We start from the raw sequence: 14,047 nt of genomic DNA on the forward strand, positions 1-14,047 counted from the left end.
ATAATTTAAGAAATAAATTTCCTACACTGATAATTATATTATTGGTTCCATTACTTAACTAAGTGTAGAGTACACATATATACTCTCTAGTTCTTTCGGAAAAGTCACGTAGATAGAAAAAAGAAAACACGACGTTTCGGTCGCAACACAGGCGTCTGTCTTCAGGTGAGAAAAATGATCTGCTGTTGTGGCTATAAATAGGCACGGGGGGGGGGAGGAGTTTGGCCGATAGGAGTTCACAGGGAGAGGGGGGAAGGTTTGTGGCATGCATGGACGGGTGGGGGCTGTAGAAATTAGCAAGTAAATTAACTTGAATTAGTAATCGGACAACAAGACACACGGGTGGGTGAGTGAAAATCACAGCAGTTTAAACTTCCTTCCAAGGATTGCTCAATCTGAATCCTTCTCGATTAAAGTTTTGTCTATGTTTGTATATCTGGATGGCTTCATGAACAAATCTCTGATGGTGGCCCGACGGTTTGCAGAGCACCTTGGTCTCGGAGAATACAATTGTCATGTGTGCCCACAGCGTTGAAATAATTATCCTCCACCGCCGAGGTGTGGTTCTGCCATGTTTCAAATCCGCTTTGTGTTCGCGAACCCGGTCTGAGACACATTGCTTCGTTTCACTAATGTAACTGCTGCCGCAGACACGAAGCGCCGTGTCTCAGACCGGGTTCGCGAACACAAAGTGGATTTGAAACAGGGCAGAACCAACACCTCGGCGGTGGCGAATCATTGTTTCAACGCTGTGGGCACACATGACATTGTTTCCTCCGAGACTAAGGTGCTCTGCAAACCCTCGGGCCACCAGTAGAGATTTGTTCATGAAGCCATCCAGATATATAAACACAGACAACACTTTAATCGAGAAGAAGAATTCAGATTGAGCAATCATTGGAAGGATGTGATAAACCGCGTCAAGTTTTAACTGCTATGATTTTCACTCACCCACCCATGTGTCTTGTTGTCCGATTACTAATTCAAGTCCCTTTACTTGCTAATTTCTCCATCCCCACCCGTCCATGCACGCCACAAACCCTCCCCCTCTCTCCTGTGAACTCCTACAGCCAAACTCCTTCCCCCCTTCCCCCCCCCCCCCCCCGTGCCGATGTTGCGCCATAATAAGGCGCTGTAAGCAGCTGACCTGCCACCCCACGCTCACGGGCCGACAGGGGGCAGCCGAGAGAGAGTGAGGTGTGTAGGGGTTGACCGAAGGTAAAACCCCCGCCCCCCTGCGACCAGAGGTTGATACCCCAGACCCCCCAGGGGGTGGGGGCTGAGGGGGATGTGGGCCCCCCACCACTTCCCAAGACCACTTAAGATTTAAGACCCCCTAAGACCTTCCCGAAGTTTCTGGAGGGGGGGGGGTAATGAGGGGAGTGGTGACCCTGACCAGGGGATAAAAGGTCGGCCCTCTGGACAGGCCGGGCAATGTTCGCCAACTCAAGCTTGAAGACATCTGAAGACCTAAAGACTGGACCAGCACCCGGGAACCCTCAACCGAGGCTCTTGTTAGAGCCAGTTGTAGTGGACCCGAGGTAGCGAGGGCCAGAGGTGAGCCTGACCCTCCTGGACCCTCCCCGAGGATCTGGGTAGAGCCGGGGTTGCAGTGGACCTGGGGCGAGTCCCGTACCCTGGGTGGGTCAGTCAATCCAGTCTTCCCTTAGGGTCGTGGCAAGGAAACCAGCGTATAGTGTAGCCCAGAGTGCGTCGGATACGCTAGAAGGGAGGCTGTCTCTCCCTTAGGCTATCGGGTGGAAGGGGCTGTACCCCTTCGTGTAACAGTAGTATTTAGCAGAGTTGTTAAGAGTTGTTGTAATAAACGCGTTGCCTCTAGCATATGTCTCCGTGTGGTTAGTTCTAAGACACAACACCTATATAAAGCCACAACAGCAGATACTTTTTCTCACCTAAAGATGGAAGCTTGTGTTGCAACCGAAACATCGTGTTTTCTTTTATTATTTTTTCTACCTACGTGACTTTACCGAAAGAACCAGAGAGTATGTATTCCTGCAGTCACGAAAGCTTCAAATCAAGTACAAATATAGTTTGAAAAAGTCGAATGTCTGCATCCACTATTAAATGTTTTCAGTCACTTTACCACAATTATTTCTCCTCTTAGTAACGCGCTTGTCTACATACTCTGCAAAAGATGATATCAATAACTCTGGAATACATTCAGCAAAGGCCAAATTTAATGGGTAATAAATATTCCACTTACTTTGATTATTATGCCTTAGTTTTTGATGGTTTCCTTATGATTTTAAACATGACAAAATAAATCTGGCAACAATAATCGTGCATTAACAATATTTTTTCGAAACTAATTATGCAATAATTACGGACCGAATATTATGCAATATATCATAATATCGCCATATCGTGGAAATCCTAGTTACTCAGAAAAATATAATCAAACAAATTCGTGTCACCAACAAGTTAGAAAAGAAACGCATCCTACTCAGTTCTTCTTGTTGAACTTGGGTCAGGGTCTTGTCCACCATCAGGATACTTTGTCCACGATCCTTATTTTTTTCCATGAAATCTTTGTAGGCGTTGTCTTTCTGGAAGGACAGAACAGCAAAGACCACTCTGTGCCATGTAAAAGGATACATATGCATCGACATTGAGGGAGAAAAACGAGCGTGAAAGGGTAGCGGTGAATGACACTCGCAGTCATTCATGATAATTCTAGTAAGTTTGGTCTTTGTGCCACTTCTGACAGTGCAAGACTATCAGCAACGTGCTGTTTCATAGACATCTATAGTCTGCAATAGGCAGGAGAGGTTTTGAACTCCCCCTGGCTCCACCAAATGGGTTGTGGCCAGGAGAGGTCAATGTACTCCTGTCCTTTCGGTACTCCCGTAACCTGCTTGCTCTGACATTGTCTCTTTAGTCCCCTTGGTAATGAGCATTGGGTCTCTGTGTGTCTATGTTGTTTGTCTCTCTCTGCTTGTGTGTCTGTCTGTGTGTCTCCGTGTCTGTGTTTTGTCTCTCTCTCAAATTTAGTTCTACCTGATGACGGTTGCTTGTGTTGCAATCGAAACGTCGTACTCTATTTAATTAAATTTCTTTCTACATGACTTTACTGAAAAAAACAAAGAGTAATTCCTGCAGTCACGAAAGCTTCACATCAAGTTTGAAACACCTCTACAGGAGGATGTAAGTTGTTTTCTCTCTCTCTCTGTGTCTCTGTTAAAATTCACACTTAACTTCAAATTTAGCAATCTTTGGAGATCGTAATCAACCAGACTATGCGCTAACTGTGTGTTAGCGCATTTCTCTCTCTAAAATTTACCAGGCTCTCATAGGTCCATTCGCTCTTTCTCTCCCCTGACTGCTTCGGAGTGGATTTCCACACATCTCTCTGTGTGTCTCTGTCAAATTTCACACTTCACTTCCAATTTTAGCAATCTTTGGTAGATCGTAATCAACCAGGCTATGCGTTAACTGTGTGTTAGCCGACTCTCTGTGTTGCATTACATTACATTTTCAAAAAAATTGCTAAATTTAGTTTTCTCAAACGATTTCTCTCTCTAAAATTTACCAGGCTCTCATAGAGCCATTCGATCTTCTTTCCCTCAGCCGCTTCCCGGTGGATTCATTGACATGCTAATTTCTCTGCTCCAGCAGCTGCTCAAGAAGACCCACCTCTCTTTCTGCCCACCCCCCTCTCTCTCTATTTAAGGCCTCGAGGCATTGGGTCTCTGTGTGTCTGTGTTGTCTCTCTCTGCTTGTGTGTCTGTCTGTGTGTCTACGTGTCTGTGTTTTGTCTCTCAAATTTAGTTCTACCTGATGACGGTTGCTTGTGTGGCAATCGAAACGTCATACTCTATTATTTAATTGATTTTCTTTCTTTGTGACTTTACCGAACCAAATAGTAAAGTGGTTTATATTTATAGATGCTTAAAATGGAAGAATTATGGCAGAGAGCAAGAGGCAGTTCTATATATAGGTTGTGTGTAGAGGTGAGCAGTATATGCGGGGCTGTGAAGTAAGAATTAGATGATGTCCCAGGACAGGAATACATGGAAAAAAGCAGGAAGAACAACCTCTACAGAATGGAGGAAACGTCAGAAAGAAGATGCACATGAAGGGTGTACGTCACCTCTTCTCCGAGTCCCTGTGTAGCATGATACTCTTCGTCCAGTTTCCGCATTGCTGCCTTGTATCTCTGATAGCCCCCAGGCTGCATGAATTCCTTGTCCATCTCATTCACGTATTGAAATAGTTTACGAAGTCGCCGTTCGGACAACTTGTATGATTGCTCCGTGTTCTTTTTCTCCATTTTCTCAAATGTTTCCAGCGTGAAACGCTGTACAATAGAGGCTTTGTGAGTAAAACAACAAAAGTCCACCAAACACAAAAGAGGAAGAGGTTCATGCAAACATGTGGCCACTCAGCTAATCCAAGTGGACAAGGCAGACGTAGACAGAACTTTAAAAAAATAGTAAAAATGGCATCATCTCGGCCAAGTGAATCTTAAGCTCTCCAACTATTTTCCGCAGACAAAAATGGAAAATGCTCTAAGATGAAAGCCAGGAAAGAGTGTGGCCTGGACGTTAAAACTCTGACAACAATGGAAAGATGAGCTGCAAAATTGCCCACTTCCTTTAATTCACGTGTCATCGAGGATCACAAGAAGATGCCTTAAATATTGAGGAGGTTCAATATTTTTTGCAATAACAAAGCAGGTGAGAACCCATCCATGCCAACAAGCTACGACCTAAAATTACCCCTCAGCTACACTACAAACCTGAGTGATACATTTTAAAGAGAATTAGACCCATTGTAAAACAAACCCTAAACTTCAAACATGTAGGTTTTTCCCGAAATAACCACGTGCAACCAATTACTAGCCCTCGCTATTTAGATCAAAAGTGGCTTCTAGCAGAGTAATAGAACCAGAAATGACAAAACAGGGCTTGTATTTCCAAAGCTTTTTTTTTTATAGATGGGCAGTCTTGGCAACAAAAGATGCTTCTAAGAAAAATATGCTTCGGAATTACCCTCGGGGACAAGATACATCAGAATCAGAGTATGTATTTATACTGCAGCAAAACATGATAGAGTGCAAAGTACAATAAAGTTGAACAAATGACCTTAAAAGTTACAATTAAAACTAAACCATCCCCAACCTGTCAGACAAAGCCCACTGAGATATTCACTTATTGTTCAAAAGCGACCTGGTCACAAATTCTAGCTCAACAAAGTAGCTTATCATTTGGACATTTATGGCAGTAAAATCATCTAAATTGTCTAAACGCATGTTTCTAAATGTGGAGGGAAAACCCGGAGGACTCAGAAAAAAATCCACGCAACCACGGGGAGAACATGCGACGTCCAAATATACAGGCGTCAGAGTTGGGTTCGAACCCCCGAACTCCTGCATACCAGGCGAGAAAGACTACATCTTTTAGCCACCATGATGTCCCTTAAATAAATAAATATAGTATATAGGTTAAAATTGCATAATCAATTCCAAAGCTTCGGAAAGGCAGTAAAACAACAGCAAAAACTGTCCCAGACTACTTCTAGATTTGAAGCTTTCGTGACTGCAAGGATTCGTATTCTTAGGTTTTTTCTGTAAAGCCACGTAGGTAAAACAATTTTAAATTAATAAAAGTAAAATAAAATAAAAATCACGACGTTGCCTCCGAAACGTCGTGATTTTTATTTTATTTTACTTTTATTAATTTAAATTTTTTTACCTACGTGACTTCACCGAAAAAAACTTAAGAATATGTCCCAGACTACACCAAGACAACACACAGTCCCTTAATACAAATTGTACATTAAAATCTAACTCTCAATACGTTGTTACGAAATCAATTTATAAATCACATTGGCAAATGTGGCTTTATCCAGCACTAATCTGCTTCAGAATATGCTTTGAAGGAAAATTTATGATGTTAAGTGAGGAAACAAGGCTGTTCCAAAACGTTGGTGCTGCAATGAGTAAGGCTGAGTCACCTCTTACAAGTGTTGTTCTTGGGATAGATGGAGAAAAACGGGCTACCATAAACGTGCTGTCCTGGCACTGATGTTTAATATGTCTACAAATAACTTACCATACACAAACTCTAGACGGTTCATACATACTGATGCCATCTGCCTTTCCTACAAAGACCATGCTTTTAAGATGAACCAACACAATTGGCACATTGATGTGATTAGACACTCACCTACAAATATCAATTTAACAAAAGACTTAAAATCAAGAGAACAAGACTTCCAAGTCTTCTGGTGACGTCATGGCCGAGTGAGCGGTGCGATGAGAGACCCCTGTAACACCATCTACTTATCTATTTTTTGTTTTACGTTTAGTTCCATTTACATTTTCCACCACTTATTGCTTAAACACCAAAGAACTGCGAGATCAACGTATATATTATAAGTTACCCGTGTTTTTATCACTTCACCCATGAATCACTCTGGGCTACCTAAAGTAACGCTGTGCCTGGCTCCCAACACAGCCTGCCACCTGATCAATGGCAGACAGAGCCCCAGGAAATAAAAAGGCGAAAGCTACTTCGCCACTCACCTCCGCACATAAAGTCAGAGCCGAAGAACTTACGGAGGAGGCCCTTTTGCTTCTCCAGGAATGCACACCAAAATCGACCAAATTTGGGCATAGAACCCCTACGAGTTCTGAACGACAGACTAGGGGATGATCAGCGAGAGGGTTGTGAAACAGGAAGCAGCCACGATGACTCTCCAGTCAACTGTGGAGGAGCTGGAAAATCTGAATTCAAAAGACGAGGAGGGACTCGGGGAGCGAGAAGAGGCATACAAGCTTGAAGCCAAGAGCAGGGAGAACCAGCTGCAAGGCCTATGGCCTCCCTGAAGGAGTAGAGGAGACCACTGCACACGGCTCTCTCCTTCATCCAACATATTCTCCCTCTTGCCCTCCTAAACCCAGAGGTTATCGGATCCCCAGCCTGTCTTATCGTGTCCGAATGTGCAAGTGTACAGAATTGGCAGGAAATAAGACTGAGCGGCCATGGAGAGCAACAACCTGAGACCTTGCCTGCTACTCATTCTGTTCCAGGGCAAGCTAGGAGCTGCGCAGTTGCTGAAACAGGCAAGACTGGCCAAGGGAAAGGGTGGCCTAATTCAAGTAAGCCGAGTCTTTGTCGCCCCGAATCTGACACCGTCTGACTAAAAAAATATATAATTGTTGCTCCCCCTGCACACTGACTTGGCGAATAGAGGGAGTGCAACCCCAGTTTCTGTACCCTGCCTAGCTGAGAATACACATTTAAGGGAGGCGATGGGATGTTGCGACTCTGTGCTTAGGCCCGAACCTCTCCCATGCTTGTGCCTATCCGTTTCTCTTTTGCATCCTTGCACCTACCTATTTGGATCACACCCCTTCCTCTCTTCAACTGGCACATTTACTGCAGGCCCCACCCCTTCCTTAGGTCCCTCCTGCCTTCATCTTTAGGCCGTGCTCTTTCTGTCATTCTGCCATCCCTTCTTCTTTAGGACCCGTTACTTCCTTGTAACACAGGATAAGGCTTGTTTGGGTGGTGGTGGGGTTGTGGCTTCATAACCAACATCGCTTGCAGAATTATGATAAAATAAAATGTAATAATAATACCATTTATATAGCGCTTTCATCAAGGATCTCAAAGTGCTGCACAGGACACAGCAGCAGCAACAACATCCGCCATTCACCACTAAGTGGCAGTGACATCACCATGACGCTTGTGCTAGGCCATGTGCACCTTGAAGCCACGTGAAGTGTCGAAAGCCCGCTGGCAGGAGGTCAAGGAGCAGACCCAGGTGCCACAGGTCGACTGACTGAGAAAAATGAGATGACTGGCTGATGCACCACCTGTTCCCCCTACTGTGCCAACTTGCTGTGCTTTAGCCACCCGGCGCTCCGCTCGTTGTTGTGAGCGTCGCTCCTCCGCCCTCCGTTGTTGTTGGAGGGTGACTGCCTCCAACTGCCCAGTAGCGTCCTTAACGAGCCTCCTCCACAGAGGCCGATCTTGACACTGCTGGTGCCAGTCATCGGCAAGTCCACTCAGCTCCACATCCTCCTGTACCACATCACTCCAGCTCTTCTTTAGCCCATGCCGCGCCCGTTTAGCCCCCTCGATCCAGCCAAACAAAAGCTGTTTAGGCATGCGGTGGCTGGGCATGCGGACTACATGACCCAGCCAACACAGCCTTGCCTGCCAGAGGAGCTCACCGATGAGACTTTGCCTAGATCTTTCAAGGATTTGTGAGCTCCTCACACAATCCACCCTGGTTAAACCCAGGATGGATCGTAGGCAGGCCAGCCTCAATGTTTATAACCGGCGAAGATGCTCCATTAGGGGGGTCCACGTTTTGCAAACATAGAGAAGATAGGGCATGACCGTGGCTGAGAAGACCTGAAGCTTTGTGTGGAGCGACAGACCAGGTAGCTTCCACACAGCGTTTTGCAACCGATGAAAAGATAATGCCGCTCGACTGATTCGGAGTGAGACCTCTGCTGTTAAACCGGAGCCGGTCATGAGCACACTGCCAAGGTATGGGAAACTCTCCACTCTCTCCACAACTGCCCCATCACCGATTGGGAGTTGTGGGGGCGGAGTGTCCGATGGTACAAAATACCCAGGCAGGTGCTTAGTTTTGGTAGGGCTGATGGTAAGGCCCCACTTCTTAGTGGCACACTCCAGTTTCAGCAGCAGCGTCTCAAACTTCTCCTCTGAGTGAGCAGAAATTACCAGATCATCGGCATACATAACGTGGTTGAGCATAGGGAGCCATCCCTTGACCGCACCTGGGCATCGATCAGCCTCCCATTATATCTGTACCAAATGGAAATTTCCTCGGTACAGCTATTGAAGGCTTCACTAACTACGTGTTCAAAATATATGGTAAATAATGTGGGAGCCAGATGACATCCCAGTTGCACTCCAAGGTGTACAGGGAATGGCTCTGATTCCCGGCCACGTAGTTTTACCCGGGCCCGCTCACCATCATGAAGGTCCTTAATGAGCGTGAGCAGAGGGTCAGGGACTCCGAACGCACGAGGAACCCAGAGCCCAGGCCTACTGATGGTATCATAGACCTTGACCAGGTCAATAAAGCAGAAATATAAGTCTTGTTAGAATTCCCTACACCTCGGCTGTAGCAGACGGACAGAAAACATGGCATCCGTGCAGGACCACCCTTTCCTGAAACTGCATTGGGGCTCCGCAAGCCTCTCCTCAGCGTGACTAGCAAAGCGATGTTGAATAATCCTTGCCAGGATCTTTCCTGGCACACTGAGGAGTGAGATGCCCCTGTAGTTGTTACAGTCTGTGCGGTCCCCCTTCTTAAAGAGGGGGGCCACTAGGGCATCCTTCCAATCCTGCAGAACCCGTCCAGTGGCCCAGACTGTTGTTATGATGTCATGTAGGGAAATCTGTGCACAAACACCACCCTCCTTCAGTATTTCGCTTGGGAGATCATCTCTGCCCGGTGCCTTTCCTGGTCTCAGACTCTGGAGATCGCCTTCAGTCCTTCCTCAAAAGATGGCACCTCAGCCAGCCACTCACAGGGGGTGACTTCTTCTTCCAATATTTGAGGCAGCAGCAGACACTCAGACACATACACATTTTATATTATAAATACATTTTAAGAATCAATTTACTAAATTAACTAAACGTTCAATAAGTAGAAGCATAAAATAGGTTTAAAGATGCATTTTTAAAATGTCCAGACTCAGAGATCCTGATATCTCGTGGAAGAGCGATGCATATCCTCGAGGCTACATGGGGAAAATCTTGGTCACCCATAGACCAAAGCCTCCACCTGGGAACACAAACAGAAGATCTGCATCCCTAGATTTTAGAGACCTTGAGGGGACATATGGGTGTAGCATGTCAATGATTAGGCTGGGGAAAGATGGTTCACTTCTTTGTAAGTTAACATTAGGATTTTAAACTTTATTCTATGTGAATTGGAAGCCAGTGCAGGGAGGCCAACATGGGCATAATATGAAGGTGTTCTGGTGAATTGTTAAACTGATACATAGTTAAAAAGATAAGGAGAAAAAATGTGTTCCAGGTGAACCCTTTCTAAATCTGTGGCATTCTGCCATCGTTTAACATCACCATGAACATCCAATGCAGGTGGCATTCGATCTCCTGGCATAGCAGTTGAAACCATTGGTGCATATGTTAAATCCTCCGGTGTCTGTCCACCCATTATTATAAATGCGAACACCACAGTCAATTGTGAGGTTATATATGGGTGTGGTAAATGTGGGTACTCCCACCTCTTCCAAGACATCTGTCCCAGGCATGGACGATTAGGCCAAAACTACCCTCTAGAGTGTAGCTCTCCAGATATATCCTCATATTGGAGGCCCCCTCTATCAGCCGTGGTGTAAAAAAGCCATTTTATGGCTGCACCTTTACGTTTTCACCATCCTCCAAACTCACCAAGAGCTCCTTCTCAAACTCGTGAATGCAGTCGAGCACAGAGCAACGGTAGAAGAGAGCCATCGCTTTCTTTGTGCACTCCTCTTGATGTCGTTGCAGTTGTTTGTACTCCACAGGAAGCTTGTTCGCCAACGTCTCCATCTCTCTCTGGTATACCCCCTTGGCGTCCTCCATTGCCTGCATGTTGGCAAGCAGCACCACCTGTTTCCGTGCACCCTCGATGCAGGCCATGTCGCCCGAACGATGAGCCTGCACATAAAGCTCTGCAACCTGCAGGAAGACTGAAAAAAAAACAGGACGTGAACAAGCAATAGGGTCTTCATCATCGTCGTTATGATTTCAATAATATCTGACTGTTTTAAAGTATAAATGAATTAGCTTTGTCAATCTGTTTATCTGTCAGTAACAGGGATGGATGATGACTGTCTTATAGACTTTCCAATATGAACACAAATTTAGTATAACTCGAGTATAAATATTTGCATAGAGTGTTGTTCATCAGGACCCTCTTGAAAATCGACCCCATTGATCAAACTATAGCTCACATGTTTGGGAATGAAACCCAGGGTGAAATTGATAAATCCCTTTGGCCAAAGCAATGACATTATACGCCCTTGAATACGTCTCCCACGTGATGTCATGAAGTGTGATATCATCTCTGATGTTTTCTCTGACGTGTTTATGGGTTGTACTGTGTGTTTTTCAACATTGATGTCCATAGTTTTTGTTCCATGTGTTGGGAGGTTATTCAGGAAGTGAGAAATTTGAAACTGAATGATTCAGTTCCCAAAAAAGCTCCCAGCACCATGGAGTGAAGCGTCAGACATTCAGGCTGAACAACGTGGGGTACAACCTGAAAACAAATGGGAGTGCTATAAAAGTAAAACCATGGTAACTGATGAAGTAGATCAAAATTTCAACAATTTTTTTTACTAAATGCATTTCACTCTTATCGATGTAACAGAAACGACAGAAGTGCAAGCTTATTTTTTTATGTTTGCGCTCACGTTGGCCAGTGAGGATGACCCCATCGATGTTCTTGTACTTTATGATCTGGTAGATGTGAGAGGTGAACTCCTCCGCCACTTTCAGAAACGTCTTGCTGAGTTTATTCTCCAGCTGGTCCATGTCGTCCGGGTGTGCGGGCATGGGGAATATGAAGCACTTCCGCTTCTGCAGGAAGACAACAACGACGACAATTCAACAACGACAATGCACTGACTATCCTCAATACCATTGGCTATCGTCAATCCACTGGTGAATGAAGGGCTCACCAAGCCTCCGCACCTGCACATGCTCTAATTTCATTTTTCCATTGCTTTGGTAAAGGTACTTTTAGATCTGCTCCCATTCCTTGGCTGCCACTCCATTATTATATTTGAACTTAACGGTCATATCTTCATGCAGCACAAAGGATCTGCTCCCACGGAAGGTTCATAAGTTGTTTTTTCACAAAGGACTCTTGGATGAGGTGAGACGAGGGGTTGCACCATCACTGTATTTTGTTTCCCACCGTCCTGCGGGGCAGGTTGACTCGGGTGGTGCATGAGGATAAGTTGTTGCACTTCGGGGTGCGCAAGACATTGAATTTGCAGCATGACCTTTATTGGCTGGGAATGTCGAGTGATGTGTACCATCTAGTAAAAGGTTGCACGGATTGTGCACGCCGAAAACTGCTGCTGAGAAAGTTCCAGCCTCCGTTGCAGTCCATTTAAATGTCTCAGATTAACGAGTTGGTCACATTCGACATTCTGGGACCCTTCCCGGCCACGCAGAGGGGAAATACATTTCTCCTAGTAGGGGTTGAATATTTTTCTCGGTGGTCGATGGCCTGGCCATTGCCTGACCAATCGGCCACATATTTTGCCAATGCATTTTTTTACGGCTACATAATGAATAAGGGAACCCCCGAGCAGCTTTTCAAGGATCAGGGCCGGAATTTCTCATCGAAGCTGCTGCGTGAGGTGTGCAACACGTTAGGAACTAAGAATCTTAGAATGTCACCAAACTATCCCCAAACGGACGGTATGGTGGAACTCCTGCACAGAACTTTGACATCTATGCTTTATCAGGTGGTCAGCGTGGCGCAAACCGATTGGGATTTGCACGTTCCAAGGGTTTTGGTGGCGTACAAGATGGCTCCACACGCTTTCATTGGATTTTCCCCATTTTTCCTCATATACGGGAGGGAGAATGAACCCCCATGGAGGTCCAATTGGGCATGTCGGGGGGCAAGGGAAAAACGGCCTTGCCCATGCCCCTGCAAGTTACGCTGAGTCGTATGTTGGCAGCACATGGCGCGGCTCCGGGTAAATACCGCCAGAGCGCAGGTGGCCAATGAAAAGAACGCAGGGCGGCGTGAGCGTGTGCTTCAATGGACCATAGGTGACAGGGCATGGTTGCACTGCCCGCGGGTGCCCCTGGGAACGTCCCCTAAACTGCATCGGCCATGACAAGGTCCCGTGGAAGTGGTGAAGATTAAAAGGCCAGAGTGTGTGCGTATACAAGTGGGCCGTCGTCATTGGTTTGTCCATCCATCACGGTTGAAGCAATATGGTTCTCCCGAACTGACAGCTCATCTCCAAGCATTATTCGGTCAGTGTCTGATGTGTCCGACGAGCCGGGGGAATCCGCCACAGAGAGCATGTGTCAGAAGGATTGTGTTGTGCCGCACACAGTTTCCGAGCCCCTGAAGGACGCAGAGTCACGGGATCCTGCTGGGTGCGATGGACCGCCAGCTACAACTCGGTCCACGTCTTCGAAGGAATCAGGGGAGCAGCCGACCCCTTTAAGGCTTTTATTCAAGTCCCCATCGCCCGGAGAGAAGACAAAGTTCGCCCCCAAGGATGGACTGGTGTCGAGCACCCGGTCAAATTGTGCTATCTTCTGTTAATAGTAATCTCCCTGTGTGTGGGGGGTGCGTTGGGGTCGGGTTGCGGGCGACGCACGTTGGGTTTAATTGTTTTCTCTCTCTCTCCCTTACCATTATTATGGATGTTAGGATTTTATTAAAATTTTGGTTCTTATTTTCGATTGCGGATTTGTTTTGCCCTAAAATTTGTTATTATTGTTACCGGGATTTTATGGGTTCTCATTTGTGAAATTGTTCTACCTAAATTGTAAAATTGTTGTTGGTATTAGCTGGGACGGCTATCTTTTAAACATAGTGGGGGGGGGGGGGGAGGTGATGTAATGACAGGGTGCCATCTGCTGATCAATGGGGCTAATTACGGGTATGGTTGTGTTATAGAACAGCACACATAAGCAACCACAAGGGGGGTGTAACTGCGCCAAGGGTCAATGAGGGGATTGATCTGGAAGCTCCTGGAACCAGCGAGAGAGTTCCTTAAGTGGGGTGTGGCCAGGGGAGGGGCTTGGCCACGCTAAAGGGATATAAGGGAGAGGCGAACGGGGGTTCGGGGCTGTCGTGGGGGTTCGGATCCTGGCTGTCGTCGCTGTCATCACTGCCATATCTTCATCATCGTCGTCGCTGCATCGCCAGCTGGCTGTACAGTCTTCATCGTTGTTGTTGCTATATAGTCAGTCAGCTATATAGTGTACGACGCCGATGTGGCGGTATGGGTGGATCAGCTAGAAGTAACTCAGCGCTTATGTTATTC

General features: G+C 46.1%; 1 protein-coding gene across 1 annotated transcript in view; it reads right to left on the reverse strand.

The window, feature by feature from the left end:
• The window catches only part of LOC144952959 (guanylate-binding protein 1-like), a 126,189-nt gene that overhangs the window by 14,767 nt on the left and 97,375 nt on the right, over positions 1-14,047 (reverse strand). The window contains exons 15-18 of the mRNA XM_078883446.1: positions 11,435-11,600; positions 10,428-10,708; positions 4,112-4,318; positions 2,465-2,567 (exon numbers count right to left, since the gene is read on the reverse strand). Coding sequence (XP_078739572.1) covers positions 2,465-2,567; positions 4,112-4,318; positions 10,428-10,708; positions 11,435-11,600 — 757 coding nt within the window. The remainder of the gene's footprint in view (positions 1-2,464; positions 2,568-4,111; positions 4,319-10,427; positions 10,709-11,434; positions 11,601-14,047) is intronic.

Source organism: Lampetra fluviatilis, chromosome 71, assembly GCF_964198595.1.
Source record: "Lampetra fluviatilis chromosome 71, kcLamFluv1.1, whole genome shotgun sequence".
NCBI classification, from domain to species: domain Eukaryota; kingdom Metazoa; phylum Chordata; class Hyperoartia; order Petromyzontiformes; family Petromyzontidae; genus Lampetra; species Lampetra fluviatilis.